Source organism: Callithrix jacchus, chromosome 6 (assembly GCF_049354715.1).
Source record: "Callithrix jacchus isolate 240 chromosome 6, calJac240_pri, whole genome shotgun sequence".
Classification (NCBI taxonomy): domain Eukaryota; kingdom Metazoa; phylum Chordata; class Mammalia; order Primates; family Cebidae; genus Callithrix; species Callithrix jacchus.
Genome location: NC_133507.1, coordinates 93,359,455 through 93,379,850, shown reverse-complemented (window position 1 = coordinate 93,379,850; position 20,396 = coordinate 93,359,455). Strand labels below are relative to the sequence as shown.

Below are 20,396 nucleotides of genomic sequence, written 5' to 3'. Positions count from 1 at the left end.
GCATACAGAGGAAACATGGTGAGCACTACTGATGGAAAGATGGTTGCTGCAACCTGAAGTGACCTCCATGTGGCCCCACTCTGGGTGCAGGTACACACCAGGAAGAGTTGGAAGCCACTAGTTTTGTCATTTTCCAAGAGGACACTGGGCCTCTGTGTAGCCTTACTAATAAAACTGATTTCCAGGGGCCAGCTCTGCAGTCACAGATTCTGAATTTTCTTCTTTTCCTAGGAATCATTTTTCTTGTGTGTCTTTGCCAGCTCCCCCCTCAGGGGAGTCACAGCAGTAGATTGGTTATGCTAAACACTCTACCTCGGGGCTTCCATCTTGATTTTTGTCAGTGACCTAGTCATTTATATAGTTGAGATAGACTCATCTTGAAACTTCACAAAGCCATTTAATTTTTTAAAAAGTCATAACTCTAGATAATTTGTATCTATGATATTTGCAGTTCTCTCTTAGATTCCCAGGAAATACCCTGCAAAGCAAGAATTTCAAGTGCATGTGCTTTGCCTCTGTCTTCTTTGCCTTTTCTCAACCAAAATACTAATCATGCGAAGCTAAACAACACATATTGGAAAGCGTTGATGTTTTCTTTGCATATACTCTCTTTAACTATAAAGTTGTATTTGCAAGGCTGGCATACAAATAAAGGCAGAAACAATGCTAAGGATTTCCAGAGAATGTGACGTGGTCCATTATTTTTTTGTCCCTCAGTCTCTCGACCTGTGGAAAGGGCATTATGTGTGGGGCCTGCCCCGTCGCCCTCTCAGCTCTGCAATATCCCGTGCTCTACAGACTGCATAGTATCTTCCTGGTCAGCCTGGGGCCTGTGCATCCATGAAAACTGCCACGATCCTCAGGGGAAAAAAGGTGAGTGCCTTGTTTGCATGTGCCTCATTTACTGCCAGTGTACAAACATTTATTCTGGTAGCTAAGTCACTGATTAAGCCTGCTTAAGACAATACTTGTTTGTAAAATTTAGATAACCAGCACAAGCCTGGCAATATTCAGTTTTAGGGAGGCAACTGGGACATTTCTGTGGAGTACAAAATTCTACCCTGATTGACCTTCAGTTGGGCTAATAGCGGATACTACTCTATTTGGTATAACTTTATTTTTTTAATTTTTCTAAGATGAAGTCTTGCTCTGTTTCCCAGGCTGGAATGCAGTGCTGTGATCTTGGCTCACTGCAACCTCTGCCTTCTGGGTTGAAACAATTCTCCTGCCTCAGCCTACGAGTAGCTGGAATTACAGGCATGCACCACCACACCTTGGTAATTTTTGCATTTTTAGTAGAGACAGGTTTCACCATGTTGGCCAGGCTGGTCTAGAACACCTGACCTTATAATCTGCCTGTGTTGGTCTCCCAAAGTGCTGGGATTACAGGTGTGAGCCACTGGACCTGGCCACTTCATGTTTTTTTTACATATAATGATTATATGGGGGAAATTGGACATGATGTCCACACTCACTTCTGAAAAAAACTGTTTTGCAAATCTATGTATTTCTTTTTAGATTTTCACATTTAACATTTGATGTTACATTTTAGATTTTTGCAAGGGTCATTATATATATTGTTTAGGTTTTGATATTGATTTTGGACTTAAGGAGAAAACTCTTCAACCTTTATATTGCTGTTTAATTTTTTAGGCCTCTATGGTCTTATTTTCTTCAGTTTGTAATCAAAATTTCATTACTAGTGATATCTTGCCTTCTCTTTCATTGACCCTTTAGTTTCTATTGATATTGAATGACAATACTAAAAAGAAATATTTTCTTTACCAAGAGAAATGGGATCCAAGGATATTCCAAAAACTAGATTCTAGTTATTACATGCAAAGCAAAATTCCATGGTCAAGCACTTGATGCTAGCACCCTTGTGTACCTGGCACCCTGCTCACTGCTTACTGCTACATTTACTTGAAAACCCACACTTCAGTAATCCCTAGAGTGTTCATACACACACATGTGCACACCCAGACTCACTTTACCCCTGCCCTTGGGCTTTTTCTTTCATTCTGACTCTTGTTCTATGGTAGAAAGGAAGATATGCATTGGCTTTCAGACAGGAAGAAGCTAACATTCATTCTTTTATCAAACCATTGAAATCTGGATCTCAATGAAGCCTGGGGAGGGCCTTTTGCAGTTCCCTTCTTTGACATGTGACCAGAATGTCCCCTATGCCTCTGCAGTTTGTGGACACAAATAAGTTTCTATTTATACTAATACTTACAGTTTGCAGTTTTATGATTCACATGTTTATAATCAGTTCCATGTGGTTGCATACGAGATTCCCTGGGGTGATTTACATGTTTTTAGAACAGTCCATCTTATGTGTAGTCTGTGTTCCTCCTGTTTAGGTCACTGTCCAGAAAATCATGTGAGGTTGGACTGAGGCTCCCCGAACCACTGTGGCTGTGGCATCACTTTGCTGTGTGAAGTGCTGCCTTTATCTGCTTTCAAAGCTGTAGAACCACATCAGACCAAGTTGGTCTGGGAGACTCTTAATATTACTTGGAAGACTAATGGTTATAAGTGACAGAAACCCAAATGATACCAACTTAAGTGAAAACAAGAGAATTTATAAGCTCACGTAGCTGAAACTAGAAGACAGGATAGGGCTGCATCCAAGAGAAGAAACAGGCCAATAGGTCTCCCTCTTGTTTTCTAATTGTTTCTTTATCTTTACAGTCCTCTCTCTCTCCATCTCTTGTGTCTACTTTTCTCTATATTAGGTGCAGTTTAAGTCAGTACATAATGGAGAAAGAAATGTATTCCCCAATGGTCCCAGGAAGAGTCCTGGAATTGAATCTCATTGGCTGTTTTATGTCATGTCCTCATTCCTGAACCAACTACGCTGACTGGGGGATGTAGGGTTTACATGTTTAAATCATGGACATGTGGCCACCACTGTGATCAGGAGAGGTACAGCTGCCCTCCAACTTCATAGACGGAGAATGGGGAGATGTGACTCCCTCAGAAAAAAATGAGGTGCTGGTACTGCAGGCAGGTAGAAGCAGTTCAGAGGGTCAGATTTTGTAGGTGTCTATTGAATGGATGGTTACAAAATGATTTCTCCCCTTTGTTCTGGGCCATGGATTCTCTACGGCAGTTTAGAGAATGCTTTTGCCCTAATTCTCTTTGAGATCGAGTTTCGCTCTTGTTGCCCAGGCTGGAGTGCAATGGTGTGATCTTGGCTCACTGCAACCTCTGCCTCCAGGGATCAAGTGATTCTCCTGACTCAGCCTCCCAAGTACCTGGGATTACAGGCACGTGCCACCATGCCTGGCTAATTTTTGTATTTTTAGTAGAGATGGGGTTTCTCTATGTTGGTCAGGCTGGTTGCCCTAATTCTGTGTTGCATTTTTTGTCACTTGAGCTCAAATTTTCACAAAACTCCTGTGAAAAACTGGCTCCCTGAACTTTTTATTCAGTCCTATTTTTCCAGATAATTCAGAACTGGACATGGAACTTCAGACCCTCTCCCTTGGCCTCATTCCCCCAAGTTACTTTTTTGCCAGAGTTTATCCTCATTAGCACCTATTTATGTATTTTAAACATCAACCTGTGCAGATATACCCTGGTCCATCATTCATTAGACAGCACTTGCTGTAGGTTGAATTGTGTCCTCCAAAAAAGATGCATTCAAATACCAACCCCTGGTACATATAAATAGGATGTTATTTGGAAATAGGGTCATTTCAGAAGCAGTCAAGTTAAGATGAGGTCACACTAGATTAAGGTACGTTCTATTCCAGTGACTGGTATTCTTGCAAGAAGAGGAAAATTTGGACACAGTGATATACCCAGAGAGGAGAGTGCCATGTGAGGACATTGAGGCACAGAAGACAAAAAGAGAGGCCACGTGAAGATGGAGGCAGGCATTGGGAGTAATGTCCCTCCAAGTCAAGGAGCACCATGGAGAGCCACAACCACCAGAAGCTAGGAGAGAGGTGTGGCACGGATTCTTCTGCAAAGCCTCCAGAGGGAGCATGGCCTTGCTGACACCTTGATTTCAGGCTTCCAGCCTGCAGGAACACTTCTATTGATTTAAGCCACCCAATTTATAGTACTTAGTTATGGCAGCCCTATAAACTAATATGCTGCCCTACTTTGCATCAGCATTTAGGATGCATCAACACAAGGATACAGCACTTCACAAAATGATAACACCAAAGTGTCAAGAAGTAGGCAATTTGTCTAAAGTCCTGTAGCGATTTAATGATGGCCATGCTGGCACTAAGGATCTGATTTCATGTCTCCTCAGTCCAATGTCCCTCCAAACCCTAAGCCTCCTTAGTTGATTTTCTCCATCAGCTTAAAGAAGTCTGGATCAAAGTACAAGTTTAGTTCTTATAAGAGAAGCCATCTGCCCATCGTGCACCCCACTAGCCAGTGTGAGCCATTACCCTTGAGAGCAAATCACTGAGTGGATACAGAAGATAAGGTGTGGGGTGTGGGATATATCTAGTGCCAGTGCATTGTCATCGGAAGAAGTGGGAAAAGAGACGGCAGTTGTGGGGGTGGGGGGAGGAAGGGAGGGAGGTTGTGCTGAGAGTAGCATAAGAGCACCAGATAACTGGAGGTGGGGATTGTTTTGCCCCAGCCAATATTTTTTTCAAAGGGAGGCTCAGTTTTTGAAAAGGGCTGAAGGAAAGCGTGGAGGCAGTAGAACCTCTCACCTGAAGGTGGTAGTGTCCCCACAGCCCCCTGCAGAGTTTGGGGGCATGTTGGGATTGCTAAGAATTAGATTTTTTAAATATATATAGGACCCATACTGAGGCCGAACGACTGCCCCCTGAACAGCAGTCACTGACAGGAGAGACAGTAAGCCCTGATGATTGTTATTCAGTTCTAGGAGTTTGCTGTTTTATAAATGCTTCCCTAGATTAGAATTTTGGTTTATGAGGTCTTGGTAAAACCTGGCAGGACCACCTGCCTATATTTCCTCTTGGGAAGAATAAAGAATAGAGTTTTCCCTCTAGGGAAATGATTCTGTTCCTTCAAGGTATCCAAGCATGTTATGATGACAGCAAGCAGTCTTGTTATTTCTACTGACTTGTGCGTATTAGGTCTGAGCTCTCTCTCAGTTTCAGTTTCTGTCCCATGATTCTCCTGTGAGTTCTGCCAGGATCACTGACTGGTGCAAACTAAAGATAGTTTAGAATTCTTTGGAAGCTGGGGCACACGGGCTAATGCATTAAACATTGCAAAGCTCTGGGATATAAGCGGGAGTGTTTAGCTTCACATTTTAATTTCCTACTCTAAAATGCAGTGAACCTACTAGCAGAAATCTAGGACATTTGTACTCTCCTAGATATTTCATACTCTTAAAAAAATATACAAACACACACACACACACACGCAGAAAGATGGAGTATTTAAGGGAAAAGCAAGCAAACCACAGCAAAAAATGAACAAGGAAAGTAGGAGAGAATACCCTTTTTCCTTCTTTTCTCCTCTCTAGGCATTCCCAGTCATCGTGTTATTGCTCTGGTACATTTTTTTCATTCCCATTAAAAAAAAAAAAAAAGTAGAAAGGAATGGGAAGGTAGGAAATGTTTTATTACGAGATAGAAGAAATTAGTTACTATTAAAATTATCTTTACATGTCTTTTATTCTTAGTCAGAAATCCTTCCAATAGGAGTCATAGAAGGTTTGGGGCTGTCAGCTATTCAGAGTATGTTAGAAAATCAGCTGATGTTCACAGTATTCACACCCTTCCATTGCTCCATGACAGGCAGACAGGGGAACCATGATCGGCAGGTTGGTGCTTGTCAGGTGAAAGAAACTAGGATGCCTTTCAGAGGAATTTAAATTGGGTCAGGTTTTATCATTTATTGATTTCTCTTTGATATACTCCCAGAGTAATATAATTAGAGATATAGAAAAGAAAATTAGCTTGAAAAAATACTCGTAGACAAATTCTACACATAGATGTGATGCATTTTTAAGTTTTTTTCTTGATACATATACATATATTTATATGAAATCCTTGTCCCTTTCAGACATATTCTAGGAAGGCAGCATTGCTCACTGAGGTTGCTCTGAAGAGGAATTTGCTGGAGCTCCCTATAGGGTGTCACAACAACCAGCTGCTTACATGGAAGAACTTCAGGGATTCCTTCCCTGTATGAGAGCTCCCAAATCCTTAAAAATTCCCAAAAGACAAGATTTTTGAAACTGAGTAGCCCTGAGTATTTTTTGAAGACAGTCTTTTATACTTTAAAACAAATTAATTAGATCACATGCTAAAGTTGGAAAATACTGACACGTTTTAGATCTTACATAACAAAAATGGGGGAAATTTCCATTTTCCATCCTTGCCTACTAGATAGGCTTTCCCTTGAAATGAGAAGTCTATAAAATCATTTTGCTTTCTCATAGATGGTATATACCAAGAGACAGTTGTTTCTTTCTTTTTTCTGTGTCTGTGTGTTTGGGGTGGGTGGGGAGTTCTGTTAACTTCTCATTCTAAGCATTGGGGGTTCTCATGCTGACATCACCCTATCCATATGTCTTCTTAGTTTCTGCATTTATACCAGGATGTGGACTAATAATGCTACTATAAAATACTTCTCTTACAGCATGGTGGTTGATTTCTAAAGGGTTAGGATTGAAGCTTTAATCTGCTCAGATTCCTTCACTCAGAATTTTTACCCAAAGTACAGAGCTTCCAGAGAAGAAGAGCAAATGGAGTACTTAAACCAGAACAAGCTTCTGTCATTTTTATTTAACCTGCTGGACTTTCTTTTTAAAATTAATTAATTATTTTTTTGAGATGACATCTCACTCTGTCCCCCAGGCTAGAGTGCAGTGGTGTGATCTCAGCTCACTGAAGCCTCCACCCCACAGTTTCAAGCAATTCTCTTGTCTCAGCCTCTGGAGTAGCTGGGATCACAGGCATGCATCACCATGCCTGGATAATTTTTTTTACATTTTTAGTAGATTTGAGATTTCACCATACTGGCCAGGCTGGAACCTGCTGGACTTCCCTCACACCTGTCCCAGTGGACTCAGTGTTGAAACATAGCATTGCCTGTGGATAGCTCATGTGTACACTTCTGGTCCACTAACTCATGCAGAAATATAACCTTAAGACCTGGATATACCCTCCTCAGCCTCCTTTAATTCTTCCATGGCTTCAATTAAAAAACACTGACCCCTCTTCTGTCATCTGCTCGTCCTCCCTTTTCTTTCCCCAACCCACTATCCATTCTTTTCTGATCATCTCCTTTAGAATTATACACTTAATCATAATTCTTGGGGTCATAGAAAAAAATAAACCCTGCAGATACTAGTGTCACTAAAGGCGAATTGAATCTGTGGTCAGAAAGTGATGATTATGACTCTCTACTGCAACCCAGTGTCTAAAAGTCCACTGTCCCATCTACTCACCTTTAGTACCTTTAACTAAATCGGTGCCTTTCAGGTTCACTTTATAAAGTGTAGCCAAAACATAGTATCCACAGGAGCTGACTTTAATCCTCTCTTGTGAGGAGGCAATGACTCTGAAAAAAACCTTTGCTGATTTTCACACTCATCCATTTAATCAATAATAATGCACCTTTGGAGAAGTAATAAAGTTACACCTTAGTTTTCACACATGCAAAATGGGAAAAGTAGCTTATAACATAGTTTTGAGGCTTTATTAATTTACACTAATAAAAGTAAAATGATTTTCTCAGTCTTGGTCAGGGTAGATGTTAGTTTATGCGTGTGCCTTTTTCCATTGTTGGGTTTTATGCTTTGAGAAGAATACGTGTTTCCTGTTCTTCCTGTGGCTTCCCATAGTACAGGACAGTGGTGTGCAAATGGCAGTTAATATTCATGGAATTATACCATCTGATTAATATGAAATTCAGTAAATTAAGGTGATTGGTTGACTGGCCCCAGCCACTGTGGACTTGGCTACTATATGTCTTTCAGAACAGAAGCACCCGGGAGAAGCCTGATGTCTACTGCAGGCATGAACGGCAATGTGTGATTAAAGTTAAGTGCTGGCAAGAGAATCCAAGCTTTTGTTTTATGCTGAGCTTGTGCTGTGATTTGATCCTAGTTAGAGTCAGGACAAGGGCAGCACAAATGAAAGACTGAAGGAATTTATTGACTGAGGAGATGTAATCTATAGATTTATGGCAACATGGATGCAACTTGATTTATGGAGGAAAACTGCTCATACCCCTCAATGGCATTAAGCTCCAAATAATACGACACCCAGAATCCTTTGTAAAGACTGCTAAGTTTCTATGCTCAAGTCTGGGTCAGTTGTCAAACAGTATAAATCATGGGGACTCATGCCATGTCTTGCTCAAAGATAAAATCAAAGCAAGCAAAAATATAAGACAATAAATAAGCAGCATACAGATGTTACATGTAAGAACAGAGCTCATTCGAGTTTTGTGGCAGCCAGACCTCGTAGGTCATTGTAGTTCGATGCTCGTCAAGTGAAGTTTAGAGCCCTACATGCATCTATTTCAAGGTAGCCCAGGAAGGGAGCTGAGCCCTTCTATTGGTTTCATTTGGCTAGTTAATGATATAGACCTGGAGATATAAGATATAAAGCATGGCAGAAGCCATGTTTTTTCTTAGTTTTTTTTGTTTTTTTTAATTACCCTGATCTTAACTGTTTCAATGCCAGGAGAATACAGTCTCTGACTGGCTGAATGATTTCTTCCTAAGGTAGCAAATCCTTAAAGAAAGAGTCTAGGAGTCTCTTTTAAAGGGAGGTTCTAGTTTATCTTAGATTAAAAAAAAAAAAAAAACTCAAACAAAGCACTTAAAAACTCTTACCTAAAATACTAAGTATTTTAGCACAGTATAGGGCTAGGTGAGTATTTTAGGTAAGGATTTTTAAGTGCTTTGTTTGAATTTATTTTGGTCTAAGATAACACAGAACCTCCTGGCAGCTTTTTCTTATATCGTAAAACCACGTTCATTGTGTTCTAGCCTCCTTGGCTGTGCTATTTCTTCAACTATATCTGGAGATGCATAACCTTTTCATGAGAGAGATGTTACTTCTCATGTTCCCTAACTTGTCTTTCTCCCCTCCCCTTGTGGGAAGAATGGTGTGGTACATATTCTGGGAATTGAATGTTCTCTGTGCTATCAAACTCTCATTTTCTTTACTTAATCTGAGGAGTAAATGAATAGCAATTTCTTAAAATATTATTCATGCAAAACTATTGGTTTTGTTTAAAGAAAAATGAATTAAAGTAATTAAATCTACTGATTGAATCTGGAATTGAAACAATGGAAGATAAGATATGAGATCCACGGGTGGCAGACATAACCTTTAGATGTGGTACATCATGGGGCTGGAGAGTGCAAACTTGGACTCAAGGGTTTAATCTGGTTCTGAATCCTTCTTCTCTAGGTCACTTTTTTTTTTAATGTGCATTAGTTTTTATCATTCAAAAATGGAGGAATTTCTGACATCTTAGAGAAAATGGAAGGATCTGTTAACAGAGGGTTCATGACCTCTAATGCTGAGGGTCAATGGAAGCTGAATAGTAGTCAGGCATTTTAGAGCAGGCCCACTGACCCACACACTCATTCTCATCTAATGGTTGACCCATTTGCCTCCATGTGTACCTGCTTGACTCCTCTTGATTTGCATTTGTGACTCTCTGGGCCCATAGTGTTTAAGACACACCTACATCTTATTCCGGTCTCTGGCTGGGACTTTGGGGCCCTAATCCCACAGTACACTTTTTAAAAACAGAACGGTCCATGGACCCATGTCTAGCCTGGGTGGAAAGTGAAGTCCAAAGAGATAGTATCTTTACAAGGCAGACTGATGTATAAATCTCAGTGATGTGATGCAGATAAATCTCTGAGCAGGAAGCTGTGAATGGTCAGGCACCAAGGAGATGCCAAAGAGGTGATGTATTTCAACTGAATGCAGCATGACAAGAATGTCAAAATCAACAGCAAAAAGAATATGTGAATTTATCTTGATTTAGGTCATTTCTGAGTCTCCCTGTATTTTTACTGGCTTATTGATACCATAGGACTTATGCTACTTATTATTCCATTGAATTATATCTGACCTCTCCAGCTCTTAGGTTGCAAACTCTTAGAAGACAGATTTCCTGCTTTTATTCTTTCCCATTTTCTTTTTATTCCTCCATTTCTTCTCACTTCACATAGAATAAAACACATCAAGATAACACATGCTTAAAGTGATGAGTACCTGAATAAAAGTTTTCATTCTCACCCAGCTGCTTCTTTTCCTTTACTGGAAAAGAGTGGAATTCTGTGAAACTTTTCTCTCTGTCTCTTCTTAGGGTTTAGAATGAGGCAGCGCCATGTCCTCATGGAATCTACGGGGCCTGCAGGGCATTGCCCTCATTTGGTGGAGTCTGTTCCTTGTGAGGATCCAGTGTGCTACCGATGGCTGGTATCAGAAGGGGTCTGTTTCCCTGATCATGGAAAATGTGGCCTGGGACATCGCATCCTGAAGGCCGTCTGCCAGAATGACAGAGGTATGACCCAGTGACCCACTAGAGGTGTTAGGATGTTAAGTATCAGCCAGATAACACAGGGCCACCCTTCCATAGATCATTCTCATGAGGAAGAGAATCACAGCCTTTCTTATCCTTGAATATTTATGTTTACATTGAGTGACATATTGTTTTAAAGTAAGATGCCATGACTTAATATGGGGCCACATGCTCCATGGCAGAACACTGTTTGATTGTACCCAAATGCAATGCAGCAAACCTAGAGATTTCTCAAGAGTTTTTAATTTTCCAAAAAATATCAAACGAATCTCTTGGATAGTGTTCAATTTATCAATACAAAATAAGTAAAGGCCAATGTATAATGTGTCTTTATATATTATAAACAAATACCACATTGTTAAGAATCCAGGGCTGAAACATCCTTCAAGTTAAAAAGAAAAAAAAACAACCAAACAAAACTAAGTGGTAGCTTTTTATTTATATAATATTAGAGTTGAATCAGCTATAGACATAATACATTTCTGAAGAACCGTTTTTAAATACATGTTGTCAAGATTTACAAAACTATTAACAATGATGTCTTTCCTCAATCAGCAAGAAACTGGTTGCTTGTTTGAAATGAAGGGTGATTCAGAAAATATGTAAGTCATGTGGAAATGAGAAAAGTGACATGTAAAACCTTTATTTTTGTGTGTCTTGGAAGAATATCGTGTATGTTTATTAATCAGCTCTGCCATGAGAAGCCCCATTTATAATGCTCCTGATATGTGGGTTGAAATGTTTTGACTTATGCAGTTAAGTAATCCACAGAACAGACAGAAATCACAAAACAGATTTTATGAAATGGGTAACAGCATCGACACAGGGTTGATACATATTCCAAAGCTTTTTCTTGCTTTTTTTCTCTCTCTCTCTCCCTGCCTCTCTTCATCCTTTCGTCATTTCTTCCTATCTTCTCTCTTTTCAATCATTACCATAATCACACAGATATAGATTTTATCAAGTGATATAATTAGTTCCTGTGGAAACCAGGTGATTGTTTAACTAGAGGGCAACAAGAGATTGTATTAGCTACAGCAGAGAGTTAAAACTAGTAGCAACTCCTGTTCACATTAATGTATAATTTTTTAATTGTGGTAATGTTTTTAGTAACAGATCACTTTTGTATTGCTTCTGTTTGTGTGCTATTTTGTTTTATAATAAGATATATATTTTTGGTCTTTTCCCTGGCTCCTTATCACAGAGCTTCTAAAGCCCTGGTCATTTCTTGGGATACATGGGTGTTGGGGAATCTTTTGTTCTAGTAGTTGGTCTTTGATCCTGGTTCCTGACACAGCTCTTAAATCCCTTGGAATTTCTTTAGTGAGAGGTCTGACTTATTATAAAGAAATGATGCTTGGTGGGCTTTTGGATGGGGGATGATCATCAGAAAGACAAAACCATGATTAGAAGCTTGGGGATTTCAGTTCACCCACTGGAAAGAAGAGAGGGACTGGAGATTGAGTTAATAATTAATCCCATTTGTATGATGAGGTCTCCATAAAAACCTCTGAACTATGAGGTATAGAGAGCTTCTGGGCTACTGGAAATGTGGCAGTGCTGAGAGAGTAGCAGATCCCAGCAAGGGCATGAAATCCCCATGCCCTGTCCCCCATACCTTGTCCTGTGCACCTTTTCCCCATGAATCTCTTCTGGCTTTTCATCTGTATTCTTTGTGATATCCTTTATAATAAACCAATAAATGTAAAATGTTCCTAGGAAATTAAAGGACCCAAGGAAGGACTTATGGGAACCACAGTGTATAACTATGGGTCAGAAGCACAGGCAAAAGTCTGGGACTTGCGAATGGCATTTGAAGTGAGGGGCAGGCTTGCAGGATTGAGCCCATAACCTGTGGGATCTAATGCTAACTCCAAATACATAGTGTATGAATTGAGTTAAATTGTAGGATGTCCAGGTGGTGTTGGAGAATTGTGTGGTTACAGAAGTGTTCTGTGTTGAGTTTGGAGTAAGAAATTAAGTATGGAGGTTTAAAACCTGAGCTCTAGAGTTAGACAGGATGGAGTTTCAACTCTGCTATTCACCTGGTGGGTGATCTCAGGACATTTATTTAACTTGGAAGCATCCTTTCTTTCAGCTGCCAAGTAGGGTTATAAATCCTCTCTCTTACTCTTAAGACTGTAAGAGTTAAATTAGTTATATAACAATGATTAATGAAGTGGCAATGATTTTTGAATGGCATATAACTATTCAAAAAAGCTGTAAACTTATTTTACTTATATTTTAAAGTACAATTATTATTCTACCTTGTCCCGAAGAATCGGTCAAAATGCATTTTTTTTAAAAGTGAAAATAATAAGGAGAATTAGAATAACCATAACTACTTCTTCCTCCCTAACCCCAGCTAAGGAAACAGGAAGACCATTGGTTTGATTGGAACCCATTGATAAATGACTCTCATGCTTTGTCATCTCATATCAAGTTTGGGAGGGTTGTCGTATCTCTTTCCACTTGGCTAGGAACTTCTTTCATAATTTATGCTGAGGCTTCTACAATCATCACCTTTACTATTTTATAGCAGTTTTAGAGCTTTCTTGCTTACTCCTGTGAAATTTTCAGCTTTTGACCTACACTCCGAACTTATGTGTGAAGAGGGAACTCATATTTGTTCACATCAGCTCTGTGAAGTCTTTGAGGGTTTTAAATACCTGAATGACTCCCTCATCGTTTGTGGGGCAATGGCCATGGCCACGGTTGTGGTTATGAGAACATGCTTGGCCTCCCAGTGGCTGGAGCTGTCTTTTATTCTGTATGAAAATGAAAATGTGGTCTTGTGGTCTGTTTGCACCTTTTGTGATTCAGCTTCAGTGTGAATCTGAGTGATTGATGATAGAAGTTTGGCAGAGAAGTGCCCCTGTTTGACTCCTACATATTATCAGGGTCTTTCCATAATTATAGGAGTTGACAGAGCTGTTGACATTAATTTAAATGCCTGGAGAAAGACAGGCTTGAGACATACAGTGTCCTGTGATCTCTCTCTCTTTTTTATTTTATAACATTTGATATTTTTTCACCCATCACTCTTGGTTTATTAATTGTTTTATAGGCCATTTATTTCAGAATTTATTTTGAATTTAACAGATGAGACCAAAATACCTTATTTTTAATTAAAAAAAAAAAAACAACACTTACATTAGAGCTACTCAGACTTGAGGCCTACTGTAATTTGTAAGAGTGACTTGGTTTGTTTACCATTTATAGGCTTTTACATATTATTTCATTCCAGATATCCTGCACACAGGTGTTTAGAAAGGAACATTCAATACCTCTGCAAAGTATCTATGTCCCATTCAGTTGTGGAAACATGAGATTTCTACATAAGCATAACCAAGATTCTGTAGGACTCTTGACAGTGTCTTTTGAGGTGTTCTTGTTAGTTGCTGGGAAGACATATTCCTCTTCCCCAGACGTTTGTTTAGACCATTAGCTTACAAACTTAAAAAATATATAAATTATGTCACATTGAAACCAGGGAGTAATTGGAAATAGCAATTTTTAATGTGCCTAAACTTTGTGGATTCGTTTAAGAATGTGATCTACTTCAGGCTATCTTAGATCCAAGTAGTCATCTCTAATTTCTACAGCTATCTCTGCTGTGTTCCATTCTCTACTTTGATTTATTAGCAATACTATCAGTGCCAATGAAGCTCTGGTTTCTCCCTTAAGCCTGTGACTATAGCAAACAACATGTTAGTCAGTGACATTTATGTTCAGGAAGAAAATTGCATAATAGATTGTATAAATGAGTGTTCTTATTTGGAATCTGATTTCCAAGTCTTTGATTGGTAGTATAGCTTTGATATGTGTCCTCTGCACAACATCTTATTATTGTATGGGTCGATAGACATTTACCGAGCATCGGATACACATAGGTTATTCTTGTCTCATTGACAAGTGTGTTCCCTCATTTCAAAGTAGGCACTTGAAATGTAAATGAGTCAGATTCAAAAATGCAAGCCCAACATGTTTCTTCCTCAGAATATCAAATTTACTCACTGCATTTTAAACATCGATTCTCAAACATATAACTGGTTCATTATTTCCAGGTTTCACTGGCAATTGATGAAAGCTTCTAACCAAGTGACATCTTCAAAAGCAGATTGGAAAAACCCCATAATGCCAGGACGGTAGACAGTGTTCCCAGTAGCTGGCAAGTGACTACTATGTATCATCTCTTATGTGTTCACAATGCAAAGTGGGCAGAAGACTCCACAGGGTCGTTGGATAAACATGTGTCTGCCTGCTAGAGCAGTCAGACCTGGAGCACTTACCACCTGCTTTGCCCCATAATTTGCCAAATAGGCTATCTTGAAGAAAAAAAAGTGTTTATATATTTCAGCAAACATCTTTATTCAGAGATAATGCAACATACAATCTGCACTTCTAGAAGGCAAATGCCCACACTGGTGAAGCGTGCAATAGATCACGAAGAACAAAGTTCACATGTTGAAAGGTGCACAGAGTTAGAGTTCTGCAGTGTTGCCAGAAACACCCCTTTGCATACAAAGTTTTTTATTTTCACAGTTGCACTATATCTTTTTATGCAAATATTTTCCTTAAGCGATGTATATATTTGCACAGCACTAGGAATGATTTTGAATCATTAAAGTGGCTTTGCTTTTTATTTCAAGGGTAGTTTTCTAGGAGTCCTTGCCTTAAATCATTAACCTTGAACACTTCAAGAATGTTACTTTTAATCTTGGCTAAAATGACATGTACTTGTGAGCTCCAACACTGTCAGTAACTTTTCAAGGGTAACTTCAACTGGTGGAAAGTGTGTTAGAATGATCATTTACCTGAGTTGGATCAAATATTTTTAAAATGTTTTTAAATCTGTGATTGGAGTTGAAAGTTTTGTTTTGTTTGTTTTATTTTTAGATCTAAAAAATGTTTTTTGGCTTACCTGTGAGAATAATGTCAGACTCCATTCAAATAAAAATTATTTTGGGGGATAGTTTGTGATTCACCAGAATTCCGAATAGAACTCCTTCTGTGTTGTCGAGTCTTTATTTTTAAAGCCTTTGATTATACTGTATCTCATGTTTGGTAACAAATGTTGCTTTACTTCTGCTCTGTATACTTTTTGCTTTCTCTTATAAGGTGTTCTAAATGCTAGTTCAGTACAATATTTATTTTCTTGTGTTTTAGGATGAAAGAGGAATAGACTATTCATCAGGTATTTCTTTTTCACATGAGTATATTCCTGCAGTGAATCAACCTATTAAAGAGATGCTACAAAATTACAGCCACCCCTGAGGATATGTAGGCTCTAAAATAAAGTTAAAATGTGGATCTAAAAGTTTTGAGAAATGGCAACTTGGTTAAAATAAGTATGGAGTTTTTAAGATGTGCATTTTGGAAGGGATAATCGTAATTGGATATATCATTTCTTTTTTTTAAGATAGTAACTATCATATTTTTCTTATACTATCAATTTTTTATTTGTACAGAAAAAACTCCCATTTTTGTGTTCTTTGTATAAGGATGAGAATCTTGTCTTGCCAACATCTTGCCACCTGTTTGGAAGAATCAAAAAACGGGAGAATAAACATGGACATATGTTTTTGTATTAGCAATGCAAATTTAGAGAAATGGCCTTTTGGAATAGTCAGAACTGGTGGGTTGTAGCACACACTATTGTTTCCTGCCCAGATCCCCTTGTCCATTTCCCGTTTCTGTGGGTGTCAGCCTGAAATTCCAGCTGATATCACCTACATCTCTTTGCCTAAGGAATTTCTATATCCACTGCAGCCTTGCTAAGGAATTGGCAACCCCAGGAAGTAGTCTTCAACTATTGATTGAGAGTTGGTGATACACGCCCAGCTTCTTTCTTCTCTGTTGGAATAGCCTGGTGGCATATGTTTGAAGCTCTTTCCTTATTGATTATGTACTCTTTACTAGGCTTCTCCCTTTCCTGCCTCACTTCCTCCCTCTTTGACTGGTTCCCTAGCATGACTTCTCAATAAGTACTTGTCCAGGAATCTTTGTCATGGAGTTTCATTATGACACAGCTCAAATGAAGACAAGGGTGCTTGGAAAGATATTTAGTGAATTTATTCCTATAGGAGATGCAAAATCCATTTCAAATTATACCATGTTGATGACAGTTTTTAAAGAATTACCTTTCAAGGTGAAATGATATAGTATCTCATGAGAGATCATTCAATATTTTGAACAACCCTCAGTCTTTATTATTTGCCATTATTTAAAAGTCTTCAATATACTGCTTCTGTTCTCCCTATGAAAACATAAAACATGATTGAATTTCATTTATTTCCTAGTTGGGCAATCCAGGTAGCACACATCATCATCTTGAGTCTTGTTTTTCAACTATTGAGTCATGTATGACTCTGGAGGGTGATTAGGTTATTCTTATTTTCATTTTCATTATTCTTATTTTCATTTTGTAATTGATTCCAGATTGTATTGGAATAGTTCTAAAAAAAGAAAAAGAAAAACATACCTCTTCTGGATGTTAATTACTTGTACAGGAAAACTGGGTCTGAAATGCTGGGGAAGAATGGTGCTCTGCCTTGTTTATTCTAGAACAGTGGTTCTAATACTAATGGACATCAGAATTACTTAGTGGGCTTGTAAAAACATGTATTTCCAACCCCTAGCCCAGAGTTTTTGATTCAGTAGGGCTGGAATGGGCTCAAGAACTTGTATTTCCAATAAGTTCCCAGGTAATGCTGGTGTTGATCCAGTGACCAGACTTCAAAAATTCATGGTTCGAAGCCAAAGAAGGACAATGGGCAGCTTCATGTTAGCATATAATGGTAAGAGAAGTAGGCTAGAGCAGTGCAAGACATGTCTTATACTTAGTCAAAATCAAGAGTAGTATTGGTTCTAATCTTGTTTCTTGTTTCCTGCCTAAGAAGTTATTCTTGAAATTCTTGAAATATTCCAGAAGCAAGCAGCGAGTAATTTTTTTTCACTTCTTTATTGTTACCCAGATGAATAACTAAAAGATCAAATAGTGGAAAGCAATAGTGTTCTCTTGCAGGAAAAGAAGACACGTAACATGTGAGATGTGTGATTTAGGTTTAGAGGAGAGAATTTTCATTTCAGACCACCAACTGGTAGCAGTTTGGTATCAGTGTCCTTACCTAAAAATATGTGGTGATGACAAATATGTTGCATTAAATTTTGAAATGAACCTGACATTGCAGTTGAAAGTGCCAATAAGATCAGGCTGTGCTGTTCACACTACAGGAATCAAACTGCAAAGGAGATTAAATTAGAAAGTTTCTGTAGCCAAGTTCCTCATTCCCTTTCATTTAGTTGTCTTTCAGTGAAATTAAAGATGAAACTTTAATAATGTTTAGCAATGAGGGAATCCAAAAGAGAAAAATAGGGACTCATTCTAATCAAAGTTTCCCCATCCACATTTGACACGAAGGTAGGAGTAGATGTAAACTTGTGAATCAATTTAAATGCTAAAGAGAGAGGAACTGCAATGCGGGTTTAAATATATTTACTGTATGTTGTCTCCATAAACAGGCATTGTATTTTGAATTACTTCCACTTTCCACCCTGCTGACTACCTACACATTGCAAGATAGTTTTTGTCTTTTTTCTCCTTTAAAATGGGGCCTAAATAAATGACTGTTCCCATCACTACTCCACCAATATTTCACAATCAGACTAAATGTAATCTGTTTTTTCCAGACTTTAATATTTAGAAATAGCTTAGAGTAAATTGCTTCCTGAGTGTGCCTGTGTCTCTCTAGGAGTACTGTCGCCTTTTTCTATCTCTTTTGAAATTCTTATTGGGCAATTGACTTTCTGTTCCCATTCCATATGATTCAAGAAGCAAAATGAGTCATAGTTTGTACTGATACTTCAAAATGTAGTTCACGTGATTAAATGGTCAACCCAACCTTTCAGTGAGAATTAATGTGAGATTGCCACCCTTGCTCTTCTTTTCTTCTTTCCCCAGGACACGTCTGAAGTTCTTCTGTCCCCTATTGTATTCCACTGTAATGCCAATAACAGGGATTTGTTATAACATTTGTCATAGGAGCACAGTTTGTTTTTCATATTCTGAAATGTATTTTAAAATGGTATTTGACTGTTTCATATGACCATTGGCTCATTACTCTTGACACATTTACCAGTTTTCCCTCTATGTAGATATAAAAAATGAAACAAACATGAGTAAAACAGTTTTCCAGTATGACAGAATAATTTACACTGGTGGTATGGCCAATATGACTAGATAAGGAAAAGTGATAAGAATGGGTTTACACATTCTATACCCATTCAAATGTTTTCAGGAAGAATAGTGAAAAAAAAAAAAAAAAACAAAAAAACTCTCCTAGCAAGGCCCTTCCAATCCCCTACAAAATCAATACAATTTTTTTTTTACTTAGTCTCATAATCAAATATTTTTTAACTACTAAATTTAAAAAATATATTTTTCATTCATTCATGAATCAATAATTCAGTGTGTAATCTTTTGTGTGCTATTATTCATTTCATACTGAGTTGTGTCTGCTCTGCCCAATGATATAGATAATCTCCTACAGAAAAATAGCTAAGAAGTTAGAAATATATATACAGAGAGAGAGAGAGAAATAGAAATTATATATTTTATTTTATTTCAAGGAAACATTAATGGAAAATGTATTGGAAGTTAATTTAGAGAGATTTTATGGCTATGAAACTTCTGTTACTCCATCAGTAGATTCAGTCAGTGACATACATCTAGAAATTCCATAGCTCGTAATCAGTGCTTCTCTACCTCGATTATTTCTATGGTAATTTCCTTCCATAGTCATAGTCAGTTGTTCCCTGCCTGAGATGCTTATCCTCCTCTTCTTCCTTTGACTAATTCTTATTTATCCTTTAAAAACTTGAAGCAGTGTCCTTCAAGAAACATTTTCTTCACTCCCACTCTATTTTATGCTGTTCTAGAATCTCAAGTGAATATTATGTTTATCACATGCCCAAGATTATTTGTCACAGCCATTAATGGTAATTCTATTTCCTTTATAGTTATTGGTTCAGAAATAGGTAGCATTAAATTTATTTATGTCAACAAGCTATGAGAAGAGGGACTTGAAGAAGGAAGGGTGTTGTTTTAATTGCTGCTGTGATCCATCTTATTATCAACAGGATATGTAGTTTCAGAATAAAGGCATTACTGTGTACAGTAGGTCAGGGATGGAAAGATACCCTGGGTCCTGGAAGATATTGTTAAGCCACTGAATCAACAGTATGAACACTGGGTGTTTTGTGAGACAATATGTTTCTTTACTGTTAAAGCCAGTTTCTATCAGAGTGTATAACAGCTGCTGCAGAAATCATTATAAGTGATAGACTGCCCATTGTCTGTGTTCCCATAACACTTTCTAATAAAGTTATCAGTGCCTTTACTGGATTATATTAAGATTATCTGTTTATTTCTTTGTTTCTCCCATTTGACTCAGCTTCTCAAGGGCACATACGTTGACTCATTTGTCATTTTATTCTTGGAATGATGACACAGTGTCTGATATATTAAGGTATACCCAATCAGTGTTTATAGAACTTAAGAGAGTTATTTCAGTTGATTCACACAACAGCCTGATTGGGAATTATTGTTGTTATTATTCCAGATTCACTGATAAGGAAATTGTAAGCAGAGATGTTGATAAAGTCATTAAACTACTAATTTCTGACACCAGAAGTTTGGACTCCAGTCCTAGAACTTCAAACCAGTGCTTGCTCTACTTTATGAATGTCGGTGAATGCATGTCACATGTACCAACTACATTCACCCTGCCCTGTACCAGACTATACAATACTTTCTTATTAGTTAAAATGTTACTTTTTTCTAAAGTTCAACTTGGCTTGAGATTTATTCTTAATGCAGCACTAAA

The 20,396-nt window shown here is 38.1% G+C and overlaps 1 protein-coding gene across 5 annotated transcripts in view; it reads left to right on the top strand.

The window, feature by feature from the left end:
• Positions 1 to 20,396, top strand: part of THSD7B (thrombospondin type 1 domain containing 7B) — an 873,835-nt gene that overhangs the window by 380,001 nt on the left and 473,438 nt on the right. For all 5 annotated transcript variants that reach the window (XM_008998957.6, XM_035305018.3, XM_054257669.2 and 2 more), the window contains exons 6-7: positions 718 to 873; positions 10,294 to 10,491. In XM_008998957.6, coding sequence (XP_008997205.4) covers positions 718 to 873; positions 10,294 to 10,491 — 354 coding nt within the window. The remainder of the gene's footprint in view (positions 1 to 717; positions 874 to 10,293; positions 10,492 to 20,396) is intronic.